This window comes from Pholcus phalangioides, unplaced genomic scaffold (genome assembly GCF_987345545.1).
Source record: "Pholcus phalangioides strain wild (caught in Gottingen) unplaced genomic scaffold, Ppha-v1.0 ptg000015l_1, whole genome shotgun sequence".
Classification (NCBI taxonomy): domain Eukaryota; kingdom Metazoa; phylum Arthropoda; class Arachnida; order Araneae; family Pholcidae; genus Pholcus; species Pholcus phalangioides.
Genome location: NW_028301608.1, coordinates 46,355,617 through 46,377,949, shown reverse-complemented (window position 1 = coordinate 46,377,949; position 22,333 = coordinate 46,355,617). Strand labels below are relative to the sequence as shown.

The following is a 22,333-nucleotide window of genomic DNA, read 5'->3' as shown; positions in this document are numbered from 1 at the left end:
AGAAACGAAATTTGAGAGGAAAAACTAAAAAAAACAAACTAAAAAATAATTATACAAACATATCGTTTTTCCACCAAATTTTGGAGAAAAAAAGTGCACCATGACAGTGGTTTGATGGGTTGCCATAAGTGACGGGGACATAATTATCGCGGAAAAAATACGCCAACGTGACGACGATCCCAAATGTCTTTTGTTATCAGACTTTGGCCAGGTATCAACGGCTACTTCGCGAACTCGCCAGCCAATGTCTTAATTTCGGACATATGCCGGGTGAATATTTAACGAAATTGGCCAATTTGAGGCTTTGGCAGTAACATGCATTGATGATAAAAAAAGTCCAAAATATGCAAATGCATATGTACTCATGCATTTACAATCCAGGCGTTATTTATAACCAATTATCCTTCATGTCAGAAAAATGACTGTAGTAGTTTACTGCAAGAAAGAGTTCAAAGATTACGATGGATTTCAAATACATTTGAATAAAAATCTAAATATATTGCATTCTTGAATTTGCAGAAACGCTATCCTATAACTCTTTGTTAGTTAAAAATGGTTATTATTTTGTGGAAATGCATTTCCTCTCGTGTCTCGAAATATAGTTTCGTTGAATGTCGCGCTCGATAATTCAAAGCTGAAATATTATGAGAGCAACGTCGGTGCTGAAATAAACCTTTTCACGTCCTGGTGGTTTCAGGATGCACATCCACGAAAGATCTAGAGAAATTCTAAGCTCACGAAAGAAGAGGATGAGGGAAAACTCTTCAAAGAGAGCAGGATGTAATTCCTTTCAAAATGAGGATTTTCCGTAAGGTTCTGTTTGGTTTATGTAGTGTTCAAAAATGATAACATGAAAGAGAAGGTCTTTCTTATGCTAAAGGATAGAAAATCTCATTATTTAAAAAAAGAGATCAGATTCTCCTATTTTCAGTATATTTGAGTCTTTTCTCGTCTTTTGAGCAGCTCAAAGACAAGAAAGAAATAGCTTTTCTAAAGTTTTTCTTCTCTATGAGGCTATTCGGAAACTTTTTGAAGTAGAAGGACAAAGGTCCTTTTTATTTAGGTAGGGGGTTTTGTATTCAATGTATCATACATATAGTGATTCTAAATTCATGGCACAAACTTTGAGAGGTTAAATAAGACACCTAAACACGCATTTTTGGTCATAGATTGTTCTGTCGAATCGCAATAGCAAAGGTGGTAGAGGGTATTTTTAGAGAGTTTGCACAACAGCACTCCACTAATAGCAATTATCATATTTCCTGCCGGATTTGCAGCAATAAGTGAAATCAACCATTCGATGGTGCATATGCACCTTCGGATTGGAGTTGGTTTTTTATTGGTACAAGGACCATCAAGTTTACGCCAAACAATGATGAAGCGGTGTAATTACCTGTAGAATTTGTGTTACCCAAGTTGAACCATAAAAAGGCCTACCACATTACAATACCCTGCATATTATAATGGTTATTGAATTGCACTTTTTGCAGCAAATCCGTCTGAAAAATATGATATTCCCTTTTGGTGAAGTGCTGTTGTGCACTCTCTAAAAACATACTCTACTGACTTTGCTAATGCGATTCGACCACTTTCTTTCGCATTCTATGACCAAAAATGTTTGTTTAGGAGTCTTACATCGCTTCTTAGAGTTTGTCCCATGAATTCAGAATCACCCTGTAGAAATGAACTCTTACACGACACTGTTATGCATTGTAGTTATTAAAACAATGCGGGAGTTGAAAGAATTTTAAGAGGTTTATAGGAATAATTTATAAAGAAAATGGCAGTATTGTTAAGTGTGCGTATTTGGAACAGCGGAGTTACTTGGAACGAATTGGGACTTTTTCTTTTAATAAGTTGTATCTCAGACGGTTGTTGCCGGTTACATTTCAAACAGGTCATCGATTTTGTTCATTATTGTGTTAACATTTCATGATAGTTTCAGTAGTGTAAAACGTGATTCGGTTGAGAAAAATTTGTTCATATGTTTTCCCGAAAATCAGTAAGTTTTTTTATTGAACTACTAAGGTTTGCATCACAGTTACGTTTAGACCTGGGGTTTCTCTGATTTAGGGAAATGTTAGTTAAGGTTTCCCGTGGAATGCCGGTTCGGTTTTTTTTTACCACCATTGTCGTTAAGTACAGCCCGGCTTCAGTAGAAAAAAATCAAGTTCCTCAATGCACTGCCATTGTTATGTTTTTGAATGTTTACATGCGGAACATCGTGTATAATCCTATTCCTCGATATAAGTAATTTTTTTTTACCAGTTCAGATGGGCAGCTGTTCACAATCTGTTTTATGAGAACTTACATGGGTAAAAGAGATGTGTTCTTATTTCTTGATGATGATGACAATGATGAAGTTTTAGTAAATCAGATAGTATAAGAATTGTGAAAACCTCTCGGCGTCCACCGAGATCGCTACCCTTTTATGTCCTTTAGCTTTTCAAACATTTCAATGTTTTATTCTTTGTTCGTCCGTGTCAGCAAAAGTCGCTACATGCATTAACGTTTTTCAAGTCTGTTCAAGTTTTTCTAGTATTTCAAGTTTTCTACTTTCTTAATTCATTTGTTAATTTTTTAAAATTTGTGCTGTGATGTGTGATATTTTCTTACCAGAGAACTTATTCTGTGATTTAATCATAAAGGTTGTGACGTAATTTTTGATGAATAAAATGATTTCTGAACTGTTTTTATAGTCTGGTGTCGCTTCAGGATCTTTTTTATAAAGGCACTTAAACATGAGACGTCACACAAAAACTATACTGTCCAAAGTTGGGGTACACGTGCCTAAGTTGGGACAAACGTCATTCTATTCTTTTTTATGTACTAAATGCACATCTAACGTTTTCAAACTATCTCAGTACAAAGAAACCTAGAAAGCGTAGAGAAAGTGGGTGTTTTTATTATAATTTTAACGTTTTATTCAGCGGTTGTGATTTTTTAGTGCAAAGTTCAAGATATTGTCCTAAGCATGGACACATGACTATTTTAAAATTTAGATTAATAGAAAAGAAACTGTTTCAAGCTTGTGTCTAGCTTTCAGAACCATTTCAGATTCCATCTTTCAGGCCATTCACGCACAGATAGTGAGATCAGTGATTTATTTAATTTTTCCGGTCATCAAATTCTACTCTTTTGTTGTTCATTTTTTGTCTAATTACTTTTCCCATTTACTCTTTTTTTTTCTTGTTCCACGAATCATTTCTATTTTCTATTTATCTTTTACCATTTCGAAAACTATTTTTTCTATTCTTTTATTTTTTGTCAGTCCACAAATTATTTATTTTACTTCGGAACTGTGACTATTTCACCGGTCTACAATTTTGTTTTGCAATTACATTTTACGTGTCCAAAAATCATATCTCACATTTCCGCCTGTTCTCGGTAAAAAAGTTTTAAGAACACTGCTAGATAATAATTTCTTAACCTCAAAGAGTACAGACTACTTCAAGGATTATGGGTCTCTTATCCTTAATGTCGGAAGTGAGCTTCTCGAGATTTCAAAAGAATGTCTACTACGAGGACCCCCCGCCCCCCACTTTCTTTATACGTACTGGGTCTGGAAGGGTTGAGAATGAATAAAATGTAAAGAAGATTAAGCTAAAATCATTTAGCTGTTAAAAGGTTAAACATCCCAACTAGATGAACATCTAACCAGAGGAAACAAAAAATACTTTCCAGAACGTTATGTGGGGTTGAAATTCGTTCTATTCAAAAAATTTCCTAAAAGTTTTTTTTATAGTATTGGACGATTTTAATTTAAAAACCAATAAATTAGAAAATTGTTGATGATACTTTCTCATTCTTTGGAACTTCATGAAATCCATTTACTTGTCACTGAAAGAAAGAGTCTTCCATTACTCTGCAGAGTTTAGAGGCATACAAAAAGAATAAAAATATATATTCAGGCATTTTCTAGATTTTTCAAGTGAAACAAATAGTTAAAAAGCTTATGGCATTTAACAAGTTTTGTTTGTTGAAAAACAAACTTCTCAAGTCTGTAGTTCCATTTACGCTACGCTATTTTACAGCGTTAGCGTCTCAGGGCATTGAATATCGAAAAAATAAAAATGCAGTTCGTAAACTTAAACTATTCGGACTATTTTCTTGGGTTTGGAAACAACAAAACTATAATCTTTGTTGCAATATTATTATTTTCAATTAATAAACACAAACCATTGCATAAAGATTTTCGAATGTTGTGTATTTTTATTAATATTTAAAAGCTAATAATAATACAAAATAAACAGAATATATGTTGAAAACAACTGCTTATTTACTCTATTCGTGCATTATTATTATTTCAAAATTACGCGTAGGCCTATATATGCGTAATTATCTACTTTTCTCTTTGAAATAAATAAATGGAAATTTAATACTTTTGATTCCATAAATCGTAAATAGGATTTGAATTTCAATGCGGATTTCATACAATAATTTAAAATGTAAAAAAATAGAGTATTTTTAATTTTTTTAAATCAACTTTTTTCCCAATTGCGTATAGAAGAGATTATGGTCTTCCATTTTTCTTATCAAAATATTTTTCCCTCGTTATGCATGGAACATGAAATAAATACAGAATATTTACATTATGTTCTACGAAAACATATTCTTATATTTATTTTTCCTATTTCATTCGACTTCAAATTAAATTACAGAGAATTTTATTCGTGGAAAGGACATTTTAGAAATACTCGAAATTATACTCGTCTTATTTCAGTGGTCTCAGCTGAATTTGGATAAAATAATACACTACGAAATAGTTTTACACTACATAAAAACATTCAATTAATGCAAATTATATTGCATTTATTTTAACTTTGGAAAAACATGAAAATAATTTTTTATTTCATACCTAAATAACGGTTGACAATAAAATTTTATAACCCGTAAAAGCAAAAATAACATCTTTATTCTAATGTGGAAAGACTGGAATTGAAATGTTCTCGAAATGCACGAGTAAATTTTTTTTATTTTATTCCCGTCTAAGGTTTCGAACGAGCGTCAAGAAAAAAAAATCAATTTTTATTGAATTAAAATGCATGGGTGCACATTTTTTTTCCCCTAAGAACTGAATTTTCATGAGAGTGAAAAGTAAATAAAAGGCATTCAAATGAAAGTAGTATTGTGTAATATTTCATACTTTATTTTTTCTTTCCTTTTATTTATTCACATATATTTTTTTTTCAAATAAGATGTTAAGTCTCGAAAGAAATGACTGAAGCGAGGTTTTTCCGAGAATAAAATAAAAGGAATATACTTATACTACAGATGTAGGTATTTTATAAAAAAAAGTAAATAAAAGACGTAATTTTACAAATGATTTTATTTCCTTTCACAGTAGATGAAATTTCAAGCTGCATTGAATTTTGAATTTGAACTTGTATACGAACCTGAAAACAAAATATAGTTTTTTTTTATTAATCTCGATCATTTTCTTCTCAACTACACAAGGCGCCTCTTCTCAGAACTATGGATAATGTTATCATTCGGATATTGTTATCATTTTTCCAAAAGATGGAACGGACTTATATGAATAACGTAGAAAAAATCAGTTTTGTTATTAGGACTTCGGTTTATGCTATTTTTTTACTCAAAATATTATTACTTTTTTTGTATATTTTGAAGCTGAGGTTGAACGAGACTGTTTCCCAAAAGGTTATCGTTATTAACCTGCAGGACTATATGGGTGATATAGAGTGCTTCTTTGTTGGCGAAAATTTGCGTAATCGATAAACAATATCCTAATCGGGCTGTAATATCCGCTATAATCTATGTATGTGTAGCACTGTTTTTACATTTTCTTCCTATAGTTAAGGCATATACAAGTTAAAAAAGCCCTTTTCTTCAGCTCTCGACCAGTTTATTTCAACTGACTGCATTCCCAGTTCCTTGGAAGGAAGACTTTCTCAAGGGATGTATGCAACGTACTGTACATTATAAAAAATATCCATAAATCGTGATACAAATTACACAGTTCCATTATAACTCTTCAAAATTGCTGAATTAAAAATTTATCTTAAATATTTTGTTTTACAATAACATGAAAAAAAACCCACGATTTTTATAACATGAAGCCAGTTATGTGGGAAAGAAAAATCAAGTAGTCCCATTTCCATACGCCCCGTTCTACCAAAAAGGGACACATCGAATACATTCTGCTGACCCGCCTTTACAGGCATACTGCAAGGTGTATCGACGTAGCGATCATAATTACACAGCGATATAAAAGGATTTAAAAGAAGTTAACAACAAAAACAGAAAACTTCAAAGTGAAGATATAAATTTAATTCACAAATAAAAACACAAAAAACAAACATTAATACTTGAAAAATTAAAAACACTCAATAAATAGGAAAAACAAAATGGAAGATATAAAATATATATAAAAACGTTAAGACTTAGAAATTGAAATGAAAACTTTCGAAACATACAAAACTTTAACAAAACACAGAAATACAAATTGAAAAATTAAAACACAAAAACATGACTTGGAATTGAATTTAAAAGAACACAAATATTAATAGTAAAAAAAAATAAATAAACAGAAGACGGGACACATGGTCACTGTACTTACAACCACGATTTTTTTGGATGTAGTTATCAACCGCTTATTCTAATCAGAAACCTCGAGTCCCGATGCGATCGCATTAAGCGGCCTGCATCGTATATCTTTTTCAAGATTCTGTCATAATTTTTATAATTCAAATTTTATTTAAACCCCTTTAATGGCAGACATTTTTTTTCCAAAACCCATTGCAAGTAATGTAAATGTAAACAGGTGGGTACACTATGTGGCCATCGCGCCGGAAAGAGTTTTAGACATTATCTTCATATTTATTGCCTGCATTTTTCATCTGCAGTTCTATAAAATTCATAAATTATTCAAATATTTAAATATTTAAAGTATTTTATGATCATCTTTAATTAGTTATTGGTATAATTCTAATTAATAAAAGATACGGAGATTAAAAATTACGTCTGTAATCTTAATGTTGAAGTTATTTTTATTCAAATTATGCTTTACGATTTTCAATTATGTATGATTTTTCTCGTACGTTTCAATTGAGAATTTTCTAATTATGAATAACATATGCTAGAATGAATATTTCATGATATTAATGAGTAGTGGAAGACGATTTCTAAGAGATATGCTATGATTTATGAATCTGGGAAATGAAAGCCGTAAGATGTGAAAATTTGAAAAATTAATTTCAATCAGGAAAACCAAACTTACATTATACTTACGATCTTCATTTAGCCATAAATAGGGTCCCACTATGAACTGACGGTTTTTCAAATGGGATAGCAAGAAAACGGTGACAGATATTAAGGTCATTCTAGTGGAAAACAAATGTGCGAAGTCAGTAATTTCAGAAACGTCATTCATGCTGCAAGGGGTTGTATAGTCATTAAAATTAAATTAAAATCAAATTTTTAAATGATCACCCTGTGACCAAAAACGCAGTTAGGAAGTTGTTACACTGTCTTTTCTGATGCCGATAAAAAAAGTCTCCACGTTTCTAAGTGAAATATTTGCTGAGATATTTGAATTCAAAAAATCTGGGGAAAGTTGGGAAGGAACAGCAAAATTAACAGACAACTCATCTTCTCCAACTTTTCTCGTTGTGTAACACATAGGTTTCGGTTTATTCAGTTTATAATGAAACTCGCGTGTTCAATTGTATTATATGTTCTTCATGGTAGTGAAAGAAATTTTAATTTCTAAATTAAATCTCTGAACCGACTACGACAGAATTCGAACAAATGGTTTTTTTATATGAAGCAAAAGAATATCAAAGAAATAAAAATAAATATAAAGATTCGCGGATAATATCTTTCTAGCAGTTGACCTAGTTTTTTGGTTACAAAGCAGACACCAAAAACTGCAGTTTTAAAGTCTGCTCCTCGCTTATCATAAGTTTCCTCGGCTCTTCCATGATTTAAGAATCCTACTTCGTTGAATCCTTATCGCTAACCCTCAGAAACATTCCCTGTGTGGATATAGATTTTAAAATTCCGGAAACTTTCCCCGAGATAAATATTACCTTCGGAGATTTTGTTTATCGGTTTTGATAGCTTTATTTCCCCTCTTTTTTTTTTCTTCCTGCTCTTTTAAAGATGGTGTGCAATCCCAGAGTGGTAGTTATCCATTGAAGAGTATGTGAGTGCTTTTGACCTCTTTCGAAATCACTACCATGAGATTGAAGGGGGAAAAAAAACTTATATAGAAGCAGGACGGTGTGTTATTGAAAAGGGGGGCTTATGCACATTAGGGAAAAGCTTTGATAAATTACGACCTGTTCGCTTATTTCGTTAATGGTTCGAGGTTTTATTGGAATGATCATCGGTTCCTTCTTCGCCATATAAAATAACTTGAATGTGAAATGAATAGCTTTGAAGGATCAAGCACTCTCGAATTCGTATAGGTGTTGAAGAAACAATTGAAATAATGATTGGATATGACGTTTGTTATCAGTCACATTATAGAAACATTTTGTTTTAATTTGGTACAGAAGTTATTATCATATTATGGCCAAAAATAAGGATTCGAAAACAATTCAGTCGCGCAAAATGAATATTGAATTTTTCAGATTTGTTGAAAAACGATTGGTTTCCATTGAAAACAGTTAAGATGAAATGCTTTAAAAGTTTCGGCAATTTTCAGTGTGGTACATGTAAAAAATGAGTATTAAGATATGGAAGCAAAATTGGTAAATTGTTAAGATTTCGTCGCTTCATCCAAGTTGCTTTATAACTAAACATAGTCTCTTTTTTATGGCGTTTCATTGGAGAAATACAAAATAAGCAGTGTCAAAATGAACAACATATGGTATGATTGCAAATATCGTTTAGTTTAATAGTGCACTGCTGTAAATGTTTATCGGTTCTTATGGTTTTATGTTTGCCGTAAAATTTCAGCGCTAGGAACATCGTTGAGGTGGTACTCCTCCTGCCATCTATCGAGTATAAACAAAAACTTTTTATTATAATTCTTCATATACTACCGCCATTTGGTTTTAAGCTAATATGCAGCATAAAAATGAATACGCGTGGTTATATACCAAAAATTGTTCAAATCAATACTGCACACCGGTGTAAATTTTATGCGGCTAAAGAACGATTACTATATTTTTATCATTTTTTTGGCAGTATTTCAACAATTACTTTTTCTTGTGCCAAATTATAATTTTTTAATAATAGTAGCATCCAACTGCTTATTTGGGAGAAAAAAAATGTTTACGTGATATTAGCACTGCGCTAAGTTCCATTCGATTTCCCTGTTTCATTTTTTATTACTGAGGCGACACAGAACATTTTTTTGCTCACATAAATAGAAATTTTCAAGGTATCCCCTCTCATTCCGCAGCAATGCAAGTTTCCAATCATGCAGTGGCTGCAACAGTTTTGTAATTTTTCTTCAACAACTACAGCAGCACAAAATGTGCCGCTGTGGTGGTCGAACGTGACCCGGGTACGATCGGCTGGTGATCGGCTGAAGTTGGTTTTTCCTGTGGCTCTCAACTTCGAGGCGCAGATGCGAGCCGATCTCCTTGTGAAAAAGTCTCGCCACAGAGAGAGCAACAGGCCTACAAACATTACAAATATTCAATCATTGCACTTCACTCACTTCACGTCTGAAATATAGATGGCAGCACTGAAAAATCAGATACAACACCACATTCGCACTCAGACTGTTAGTTACACACACTTCCACTTCCGGCACAACTCGCTAGATCCGTTCACATGTGCAAATATTTCAGTAACATTGAGAGGTCTAGCACCCGCTTGACGACTTTTTTCCTTCGTAAGGAAAGAAATGGAAAGCAGCCATTGGTGAAAAGTTTCGAAGCGGGTTTTAAACTCGCTTTTTCTATTTCCCATGTGAATGGGGCTACTAGGTAGTACATTGTCCATGGCGATAGATCTGAGATGTGCTCGGTTAGAAAGAAAGAAAGAAATGCTTCAACGATATTTGGGAAAAGTTCCGCGGTGGTTGGTCTGTGTTGAAGAACATCGGTTTAACTTTTGTTTAACTATTTATGGAAAACACGCGCCCCTCATATATGACTATTCCTTTAGAAAATTTCTAACGGACGTGTAGTACATGTTAAAATATGCGGTTTATGACAAGAAGTGCCTCCACCTATCCTTCCAATCGAAACACTGGTAATGTAGTGGATTTTTAATTGACCTATTTTTATGTTGTGGGGTTTCACATTGATATGAAAGTTTAATTAGTTAAATATATTATTATTTATTCACATATTTCATTTCAGGTGAATGTCGACTGGGAACTGAGTGATACACTTTGTGATTTCTATATCGCGCTAGACGTAACGTGCAGCACAGCGTCTATATTCAACTTGGTTGCAATAAGTATCGACAGGTATAATATATATATATATCATAATTCTCTAAATTTTCAAGGAAATCATATTTTGAATCAATCAATTGATGGCAATAGAAACTGAACTTTTCTTCTCGAAGAAGCAGTGGAGAAAATATAATTCACCTGCACGTTTAGCGCAAAGCTTATTCATAACGTTTTTCCTTTACATCGATTCGCAGCACAATTATCCAACAAGCATAAAAGGTATTTCTTACACATTTATGCGAGTACTTGAGCGAAAATAAGTAAACACAATGTTTATACTAAAATCGAGTATCTTCGTACTTCGTGAGTTATCTCTAGTCAGGGCCGCCCTTACCAGACGTGGGGCCCAGGGCGAAAATAATACTCTAATAGGATAAACAGATTCATTATTCTACTTAATGAAAGGAAATAATTTTAGAATTGATGAAAATCCCGATTTAAAAAAAAATACTTCTAGAAATTGAAAATTTAGAATAAAAACGAAATAAACGAAAGAATTATCATTATCGTGAGCGCGGGACCCCCAAAAACGTAGGACAGGGTGCTACCGCACCTGTCGCATTCCCAAGGGCGGCTCAGTCTCTAGTACTGAGAAAAATGTATTAGTAATGGTTTGGTGAGAACAATTTAGGTAACTTAAACTCACTCAAATTCTATTGCTTCAGTAAGTACGTATTCCTCCCACTCGAGTTTATTTGTATTCAGCGCTTGCGAAATGTTTCATTGGGATTCGTGCGCCACAGTCAGATGAAGCATTGGGAAATATTTGTCGAACATTCGGAACGAAAATGTAAATAGACCTCAAGGGGGGGAAAAGAGCTCCGGGGATAGTTTACCACGAGATTTCGCTCTCGGTTGAATAATAAACAACGCCATCCGAGAGGTTATACTTGGGAAATCTGTCGCATTTTACCTGGATATTCATTCGATTTCGAAATGAATGCCTTCGAGAATGAATGCAATGAACTCCGAGCAGATTATGCAAATAGATCGGTCTCTAGATTCATTTATATCATTTCTGAGTATTTCGAAAGCTATTTTAAACCATTCAACTGTAGTAGCTTCTTTAAATAGGCACTACACTGCAAGTACAATGGTGTAATTCAAATCCCAAAACAGTCATAAAAATCTTTTAAAAGGTTATTTGGAGTAGGGGGAAAAAAACGGCAGAAGCTGAAAATAGTTTTGAAACCGAAAACGAAAAGTGTTTTACTTTTATTTTGTTGAATAGTCATTTTCTGAATGTGTCACTGAAACTTTATCCTCTCTTTACTTTAAACTGGAGTTTTATTTTTTCGAATCATCTTTTATGCACCTATAAAAATAAAAAAAAAGACGTCTGATAATAGTAACAAGAGCCTTTGCCCGACTTATCCACACGCGTGATCAAAACAACAATAACGTCCTGATTTCAGTACGAATTATATTTTGGTACGAACCTATTTTGTAACAAAACGAAGTGGAAAGTAAATAACTTACCAAAGCAAAGATTCATAATAACGTCGCCAATATTGAATTTTTAAATATATATATCGTCCTCCTCATGCCAGAAGCATGAGTTTCGTCTGTATAACACCGAAAGTGTATCCCTATTGAAACATATGCTACGAAACATTTTAGGAAAATAACTTCCATAGACTAACATGGGTAGAGAGTAAACATTCAATCGTTAGTAGTATGTGCAGGCCTCTGGCGCCTGGCGCCTGCCACGCCCCCCGATGGTCGTGTTGTTCGTCGAGGTGTGTTTTTGGGTGTCACGTGACCTAGGTGGCGCTACGTGTCGATGACGTCATCTTTCAAGATGGCGTCCTGATGATCGTGTTGTTCGACGATGGGTTGTCACGTGATGATGACGTCATCTTTCAAGATGGCGTCCTGAATATCGTGTTGTTCGACGATGGGTTGTCACGTGATGATGACGTCATCTTTCAAGATGGCGTCCTGATGATCGTGTTGTTCGACGACGGGTCGTCACGTGACCCAGAGGGCGCTACTCATTCAAGACATCAGATCACGTCGGAACTTTTTGTCACGTTATTGAAGATTCTTGCGATCACGTGACCCTTCTTGGATGGACTTGTGTCCGAGATTATTTTTTCTAGGTTATTGCCGAGGTACCGCAGGATGATTCTCCATGTCGCGACTAGATGGCAGCACTATTTTAATTGATTTTAATCATTTATTTTTTTTTTGTAATGTAAAAGTGTTAGGTGGTCCAGTGGTTCGAACCTGGTTCCTCACGACGACAATCCACAGCGTTGACCACTGGACCACCCGACACATGCCAGTACGATCCTTAATTAGCTATAGTACTTATCTACACAATTGACCCATCCTTATACAAGAAATAGTAGATTGTTATCGTTAATTTGGCATTGGGTTGTGGTCACGTGATCGAAGTAAATATTTATCTGTTACCATGGTTACCCGACATGCTGGTTGGTCACGTGATGCTGTTATCATTAAATAACTTCCACTAAACATGCAGAAGCATGTCTGAAGAATCACTGACGTACGTTGCGCAGCAGTCAAACATGCAGGAACATGTCGAAACGTAGGCCGTCACGTGTTACCATACTTACGTAATCGGTGATAATTAATTGATGATGATGATGATTGTCATCACATTAGCGTTAATTCCTATTGGTTATCTGGGTATGACTTGACTAGTTCGATGAGCGTGACTTGTCTTGACTCGTGGGTGTTATTGGGTTGTGGAAGATTAGTATTTGCGCGATGGCAACATGTAGATAGCCGATCCTATTGGTTCTGTGAGACCACGTGACTACATTCATCCAATTACAAGACTCTTTGGTCCTTGATTTCTTTTAGTACACCCTCTTTTCATTGTAACCTTCCCCGTGGGCTTCGTTCTTCGTCACTTTCTGCTTGAGTTCTGTAAGTGAACGACATCCGTTGGTATCATGGCCGATCTAAGTCCTCCAGCAAAGAAGTTGAAATCCGAGGTAAGTTGTTTCATTAAAAATTCAGATTTAAATACGTCGCAATTTAATTTAACTGTCTTAAATTTTCTGAGAATACTTTTGTACAGTTAACGATGTTAGGCCTAGCTCTTGATGTGAAGTGTTTATGATTTGAAATGTATTTCATGAACCATTTTAAAGTATCTTAAGTATTGTCTTGGTTATAGGGTGTTACTCGAGAAGGTTTAAAAGGTATTATAGCAAACCAGCAACGAATTTTGGATTGGCTGCGGGAAGCTAACCAGGAGCTGTATGGCGAAGAAGGTCAGGGACCTGACATAGATGAATCAGTTGAAATTATAGAAGATGAATGTTTGAGTGATACCACCACGCAACCATGGCCTGACACAGAATCGACTATCACTATCACGGATACCGATTTTTCATCCTATGATGGTGATGATGAAGATTCTACACGATGAAAATAAAAATAAAAAAATAATGAAAAAAAAAATATAAAAAAAAAAAAGTAATGAAAAAAAAATATTAAAAAAAAAAAGTAATGGAAAAAAAATATTAAAAAAAAAAAAAGTAATGAAAAAAAAATATTAAAAAAAAAGCCCTTCTCAGGGCTAAAAAGAAAAAAAATATATAAATATTTATGGAGATTAGGTCACTGCTACGAGCTCCTAATTAATTACCGTGGCCCCAGAATGTCAAAGGAAAATCTGCTGGTTAGCTATACAGAATAAGTAATTCCCACTACTTAACAACTATGATCTTCGATTGTCTGCATGTTCTAACATGATTTTTTTTTTTTTTTTTTATTACAGGATGCAGAAAAATTGCTCCAGATTGAAAACCTTCCTGAAAACTCTTACATGTTGGGCGGTCAAGTGCTTGCTCAAGTGTCCTCATTCAAAGGTTTGGTCTTAGTGCATCTGAGGAAATACAATTTCTTCAAAACGACATGGTACCCTACAAAAGAAGGAGTTGCGATGAATGAATCTGCATTCGACCGCCTCATAGCCGTATCATATAAAATCGTCTATGGTTGGGACTATGGTACTTCCCCGGAAGACATCACGATTTCTGATGAAATCAAAGCCACGGTACACCCCAAAGAAAGAACTGTGGAGATCAAGAAAACGCGATCTTTCCAGGATGTAACCACTCAGACTTCAATCTTGTTGACTCGCAATCAATGGGACATACTCATCGACAAGTTGAACGAAATCAGATTGAGTAAACTAGGTCACAATCTCAACAATCAAGACTTGGTCTCCTGCTACGAGGAGTACATAACTTTCACTAACCCGAGGGAACCAACGGCGGAAGAAAATAAACAAATGATGGACTGTGTGCACGATGCATTCTGTACGCTCCTAGAAAAAAAAGGTGAACTCAAAGTGGTAAGCTATTGCTTAAAGACCAACGACCACAATTCCCTTGAGGATTTCGTTTCTGCCATTGGTAGTATTAGAATGTATGATTTTATCGATGAACTCGAGTCCGCTTTAACTAATGCAGTCTGTTTTGCCAAGAAACCCAGAATACATACACTTGTAAGCCGCGATTTTTTAAAGTCTGTAAATTTTTTAAAAGTCATTACTGAAGCCAGACGCAGGTTGGTTGCGATGTAACTGAACTCGTTAAATAAAATCTTATTGATGTGGTACGTGACTATTCTGTATTTATTTCATGGTATCTAAAGTTTGCTTTCATTGTATCTATGGATCATGCAAAGTGCAAGTCGATTTCTTTTTCAGGTACGGCAATTGTTTTCGAAGTTGAAAATTATTGCAGACGCGGATTTTGGGCAGAGGATGCTGCGAGATTTAAGTACAGAGTTTTAGAGTTTGAAAAGATTTGGATAGAAACTGTGTATAACAAATGGATAACTACACGAATCCGGCAGAACCAGGAAGTTTTGGAGGAATAAATTCGTTTTACAAAAATTTGAAAGACAAAGGTTATAATATTACAGAAAAAGAAGTTAAAAATTTTCTAAAAGGTAATGAAGCGTATACGTTACATAAACCAGCGCGAAAAAATTTTCGCAGGAATCGTGTTATCGTAGGTGGCATGAACGAACAGTTTCAAGCAGATTTAGCTGATATGCAATCATTGAGTAAACAAAATAGTGGCTATAAGTATATTCTTACTTGCATTGACATTCTATCTAAATACGCTTGGGCTATCCCTTTGAAAGATAAAACTGGAGAAGTGGTAACTAGAGCATTTAAAAAAATATTCAAAGATAGAATTTGTCAGAACTTGCAGACTGACAAAGGAACGGAATTCCAAAACAGGATACTACAAAGGTATTTGAAATCAATGAAAATAAATCATTTCACGAGTGAGAGCGAGACAAAAGCTTCTGTAGTGGAAAGGTTCAACAGAACATTGAAACAGAAAATGTTCAAATATTTTACGTTCAAAAATACTCACAGATACATTGATGTTTTGGATCAGTTGATCAAGAGTTATAATAACACATGGCATCGTAGTATCAAAATGAAACCTAGCATGGTGACGGAAGAAAATCAGTCTCAGGTATGGCAAGAATTATACAAAGACATTTTAGGAGAGAAAAATATAAAATTCAAGTTTACCATTGGTGACACTGTTCGCATAAGTCGATCAAAGATGATTTTTGAAAAGGGTTATGAACATAACTGGACTCGCGAAATATTTACCGTAAAACAACGAATAGGCAGAGATCCCCCTGTTTACAAGATTGATGATGCTGATGGACAACCTATTAAAGGAACTTTCTACGAGCATGAGCTGCAAAAAGTGAAACCTAGTGAATATTACCAGGTTGAGAAGATCTTGAAAAAGCGGAAACTTAAAGGCAAAATCGAATACTTTGTGAAATTCAAAGGTTACCCCAATAAATTCAACGCCTGGGTCCGAGATTTGAAAAGGATATAAAAAGCTGAGAGCGCTGTCAAAATGTCTCATTAGGAAAATGTCTTTCTTCTTAACACTTCCTAGCGATAGTTCAGCTGCGTACTACCCAGGTAACACGATATCTCATTACATTACCCAACTGCCAAAACCGATTCATTTGTCTGGAGATTGGGAATGTGGGTTATCTGAAATAATTTATCCTCATTGCTGGTACAACGTGACGGAAGGTTCCAATCTTATAGGATTTGACTTGGGTGATGGTGAACTCCAAGGACGACATATTCCAGCTGGGAATTATGAAACGGTACCCGATCTAATAAAATTCATTGAAATTGAATCCTTCAAAAACAGAATTACATTCCAGTACAACGACAGTTCCAAGAAAGTAAAAGTTATCTTGAACGATGGGGCAAGATTACTGTTGAACACTGGTATTGCTGAACTATTAGGTTTTGAGCCCACACTTCTAAAAGAAACCACAGAGAGTCCTTTCGTAGCAGACACAAATGTATTTTATCCTGTCTTGTACATTTACACCGATATAATAGAGCCTCAAGTGGTGGGTGACGTTCAAGCACCCCTCTTACGCGTAGTTAGAGTGAAAGGAAGAGACAACGAAATAGTCAGCGCATACTATGACCGACCACACTACTTTCCTCTTTCCCGACGAGTATTTCAAACCATCGAAATGGAGATAAGATCAAGTTCTGGTAAACGCATACCTTTCAACAGGGGTAAAGCCATAGCAGTATTGCATTTTCGCATTAGACAAATACTATAAAACTGATAAATGTACAAGTTCAAGATCATTATAAAGTGAGGTACGAAACTGTGAAGATGAAAGTTCCTTATTACTGCTGTACAAAAACGTTCGAACAATATTACTTGCAACAAGCAGGCAGAGGCTTACCGTACTACTCTGGCGTCACTTTGCAGCGAGGAAATGGATTAGGCAACATATTCGGGAGTTTATTCAGAGTAGCGTTGCCATTTTTGAAACAAGGAGCCAAAACTGTTGGTAAACAAGTACTAAGATCTGGGGCTGACATTGTTGGTGACGTAATCAAAGGAGATAAAGTTAAAGTTGCTGCCAAGCGTCGTCTCAAGGAAGCTGGAAAGATTCTCGCTGAAAAAGCAGTAAACAAGACAAAGGCAATGTTCGGTGAAGGCCATAAAAGGAAACGTCGAAAGGTTAGGCGCGTCATTTTCGCAAAGAAGCCCAAACTGAATACACGTGACATATTCGATTCATGATGACTTACCGACTCAAAGATTCACCGGAACTTGTGAAATCCGAACTGAACTTATTTTCTTTACCTGGCACGCAAACCGTAATAGAAGGTGGCAAATGGGTTACTTATCACCCGATAGCAAATGTATCAGATGGTGGACCCATAGAATTTTACATTTCTGGCAGTGGAGAAGAATATTTGGATCTTACACAAACCCTGTTATACGTCAAGGCCAAAGTGGTGAAAGGGGATGGGAAATTTTTGACGAAAGAAGACAAAGTAGGACCCGTAAACCTATTTTTACACTCCATGTTTTCGCAGGTTGATGTTTCACTGAATGATCGCCTCGTGTCGTCATCAAACAATACCTACGCTTATCGTTCAATAATTGAGACACTTTTAAATCACGGTAATGATAGCAAGACAAGTCATCTTACTACCGAAATGTATTATAAAGATACTGCCGGAAAAATGGATATTGTTGATCCCGAAGCAAAGGACGGAAATGTAGGACTAGCCGAGAGGGCAGAATTTATAAATGGAAGTAAGACAGTCGACATGATCGGATCTATCCATGGAGATATTTTCTGCCAAGGACGACTGCTATTGAATCTAGTTTCTCTGAAGATCAAACTGATTAGAAGCAAGCCCGAATTCTGCCTCGTATCTCCAACGTCGAATGCCAATTACAAAGTCGTGTTAGACCACGTGTCTATACAGATAAGGAAAGTGAAAGTCTCGCCTGGTGTCCTTCTTGGTCATGCTAAAGCATTATCTCACACAGCCGCAAAATATCCAATAGATCGCATTGTATGTAAAGTTTACTCGCTTCATCAAGGAAATATGTCCTGGGTTCAGGATAGTATAGTAGTGGGTCAGTTACCAAAGAGAGTTGTCGTTGGTTTAGTCGATAATGATGCATTTTCTGGCTCATACAATAAATCGCCTTTCGAGTTCAAGCATTATGACCTGAACTATATAGCAGTGTACATAGATGGTGAGCCAGTACCCTTCAAGCCCCTGGAACCACAATTTGAACAGAATCAATACGTACGTGCCTATCACAGCTTGTTTCTCGGTACTGAAAAAGCCTGCAAAGACGAAGGTATTGATATAACTAGAGAGGACTATCCGAATGGTTATTCTCTTTTCGTATATGACTTATCAGCCGATTTATGCCACGGTGATCATTTCAATCTGATCAAACACGGAAATCTACGACTAGAGACCAAGTTTAAAGCACCGCTACCTCACCCAATCTCCATCATTGTGTACTTAGAGTTTGATAACGTGATAGAGATAAACCAGACTCGCAACATATTGTTCGATTTCAGCAGTTGAATATGTATGCCTCCCAGATTGAGAAAGTTCTAAAGAAAGAATCTCCCTATTTTATTGGAGTATTCTCTTGCGATACGATACCCAGAAATATTCATTATCCTGCATCCTTCGTGGTCAACAGCGATGATCACACCAAGCCTGGGACACACTGGATGGCTATTCATTTACCTGATAAGAAGATAGTGGAGTTTTTCGACTCGTACGGACAATTTCCAGAGACTTACGGAAAAGACATCGTTTCATTTGTTGAGAGGTTTCCAAAAGTTGTGTGGAATAAAACACCTCTACAATCGTTAACTTCGAATGTATGTGGACAGTATTCTATGTATTTCGTAATCAAGCGCAGCGAAGGAAAGTCCATGGAAGCTATTGTAAATTTTCTAAAAATGAATGGTTGTGACTTTGCTTTGTATCAATATTTCAAGAAGAATTATGGTGTAAGAATGGTTTTTAATAAATAAAAATAAATAAAATGGATTTTTTGTTTTTGTCGTTTATTGTGTATAAAAATTACTGTTTAAAATAATTCAGAAAAGACAATTTTTTCATTTTGATAATATTTATTTTTTGTTTCTGTTATTAAATTACAGACTTAACCACGCAGGGTTTTTCATTTCTTTCATAGCTTTATCAAATATTTTTTTTCCAACTGCTACATTCTTTTTCTTCAATCGGTTTACAAGATTATTTTTCGTTACACGTTTTCTTTTCTTCAGAGATTCTTTGAATAGATGAACAATATCGCTTCCAGGTATTTCTTCACCTTTATATACGAGTTCACCCTTTTCATTCCAAAAAACTAATTTGTTGTTCTGCTTCATCTTTTCAACCAGTTGCTTAGCCGTCTCTTTTTTCTTGATAGCTGTCGATTTGATTATAGCATTTTCATACTCCTTTCCATCGGATTCTTCGGTCTCGTCGATTTTGACGTCACCTTGAAGTTCTTTGGATGATAAGTCAGCAATTTTGAGATATTTTTGCAATACTTGCAGATATTGTTTTGCTTTCTCACCGTCATCAAGAACTTTTTTCTTTAGAATGGAATTAATATCTTTGTCCAACAGTCCGAGTTGTTCTTCGACGGCATTGAGATGTCGGTCTGCCGCAACAATGACGTACTTTTTAGCGTGTTCCATTTACTAAAGTGGAGATGACGGAAATCGCAGCGGGTAATAACAGGCTTAAAAAACCGTTTCCTTTCTGAACCAATATGCGTCTCTTCTTATACAAAGGTACCTTCTTGGCGGCTAAATTTCTTAAACTTTTTCTGTACTTGCTGAGTTTCACTTTCCGAGATTTGGTTACAGGAATATTTCCTTTGAGTAAGTTCAAACAGACCTCGCACAAGGCTTTGATAACACTGTTTTGACTTTTTTTGATCAAGTCGAGGCGTTTTTTAGGTTTGGCTTGAGATATCTGTCGCAGGAGTTCAAGGTGATGATGCGCGTATCGAGACATCAGGATCACAAATGGGAAAAATTTATCAGTTGCCTGCTATACATACCGAATTTCACAACTTTGTTGAGAGCGCAGTGGTCAAAATTCGCTCGGTGTTTGAAGCACTTCACAAGGGTAGGTGGTAAGACAGAAACTCGTGGAAATTCATGAAGGTCGTTACACTCCATACCACAAATGTAAGTTATAAACTTACATTTCTCGAGTCCCTTGCAATACATCTTGGAGTGAGAACGAGATAAGAAGTTAAGTATGTCTACGAGACTTTCGTAAGGAAAGTCACCACCGGACCAAGACATGTTATGGAGATTGGCCATCACCCATACAGCAGAACATTTCTCTTTCATTGTTAATTTTGCCCATTCGAACGGGGGTTGAAAAGTGTAAACGCCGTAGCTTCCAGAATCTACCGAAAAAAAAGCAAGTTCTTTCACTATATATCCCTCCGTCTCAGACTGGAATCCTTCGAAGTCAATTATTACACTCCCCATGATCGCTGGTGGCTATCTGACTTATCTGGGCTGGTAGACGTAGTCACCTTGGAAAATACCGGTTTTTAACCTAAGCCCCTCCTCCGTAACCGGTTTTAAATCCACTAACAAGTATCCATACGCATGCTTGGTTGCGTCATCGAAAACTTCTTGAAAAAACTTGCTTTTACCTGGGTACATCTGCCTCGCTAAATGTTGTATTTGACTACGATCTCTTGGGTTTTTAAATAAAATCAAATAATGGGCGTTTAGGGAAACTTCTCTCATCTCGCTTCCCTTATGGAAAAAGTTCTGAACTATGAACACTACCGACAGGTTTTTATGATGACTCCCTCGCGTGAAAAGATTTGTTAACCGTTTGTCTCCACCCAATTCTGACATTAAGTCATCAATAATAAACAATGTTCTCTGACCGATGTAGGAGCTGTAATTATCAGGTAATCCCTCAACAAACAGAACTCCAGGAATTTCTTCGTAAAATGACTGATAGACCCCATAAAACCACACTATTTCGGTAGGAAAAGGTTCTATCATCTGTTCAGTTAGTAACCTAGATACAAACCTAGTTTTGCCACAAGAGGTAGGGCCAGAACAAACAGATGTGAAAGGATGTTGAAGCTTCAATACGTCCATGTCAAATGATAGTTATCCACATCTGTAATCTGCTTTAAAGGTCTTTAACCTGTGAGGGAGAAAATACATATATATATATATATATATGCACTAAAATATTTTCTCTTTATTGAAAAATAAAAGTTTCTGATTCTTTTTTGAGCTCTTAAAAGAGCTCGAAAGTCAGGAATGCGATTAGGCTGCACCTTTCTGCAATATTTTTTAGGCCCTGAGAAGGGCCTTGTCCAGCATCGTGCACGAGAGTGAAATCTCGCTTGTCTCATTCTTCTTCTTGTTCAGATATATCATTAATATCCAAAAGGTATCGTTGTAAAATCGTCTCTTATGACACGTTTGTCATAAACAAGACCATATTGTTTGTTTTCCAGCTTGTTAATTACTTTTCTCTTTTTTGCATCCCTGGTAATTTTTGCAGGATCACATGTTGTTACCTTTGTCGTAAAGTCCATCTGAACCACAAGCTCCTTCACGCTGTCAAAGTTGAGCAACGCCGAGTTACGATAATTGAGGGTAAATCCCCGGATCTTACATCTTGTTGTCATATCGTTCAACATATATGCATAGTTTTTTGGCCCTCCTGAAAAAAAAAAAGTGCATGTAAATTTATAAAAAATAGACATGCTTGCAAGAAAATACAGAATATTAGTTAAAGGGAGCATAAATACAGAAAAATAATGACTTACCAGATACAAACGTTTTGATGTAACTGCCATTTAGTTCATCTGTGAATTCACCCAGAAAGCTTCCAAGTTTGACGTCATTCGTTCCGTCACTTTGGTATATGATGCTGAAAAAACAAAAAACAAAAAAAAAACGGATTACAAATACATGAATTAGCAAAGAATATACTGAGACTAAAGTAAAAACTTTAGTTAAGAGAAAGTTAAATACGAAAAACATATGTAATTACATCTCACCTGTCTGTGTCGAAGTACAATACTGCTTTGTCAAGTTTTTCGA

The 22,333-nt window shown here is 35.5% G+C and overlaps 1 protein-coding gene across 1 annotated transcript in view; it reads left to right on the top strand.

Annotated features, from left to right (window-relative positions):
- Window positions 1–22,333, top strand: part of LOC149076106 (dopamine D2-like receptor) — a 187,189-nt gene that overhangs the window by 150,296 nt on the left and 14,560 nt on the right. The window contains exon 3 of the mRNA XM_089243634.1: window positions 10,284–10,393. Coding sequence (XP_089099760.1) covers window positions 10,284–10,393 — 110 coding nt within the window. The remainder of the gene's footprint in view (window positions 1–10,283; window positions 10,394–22,333) is intronic.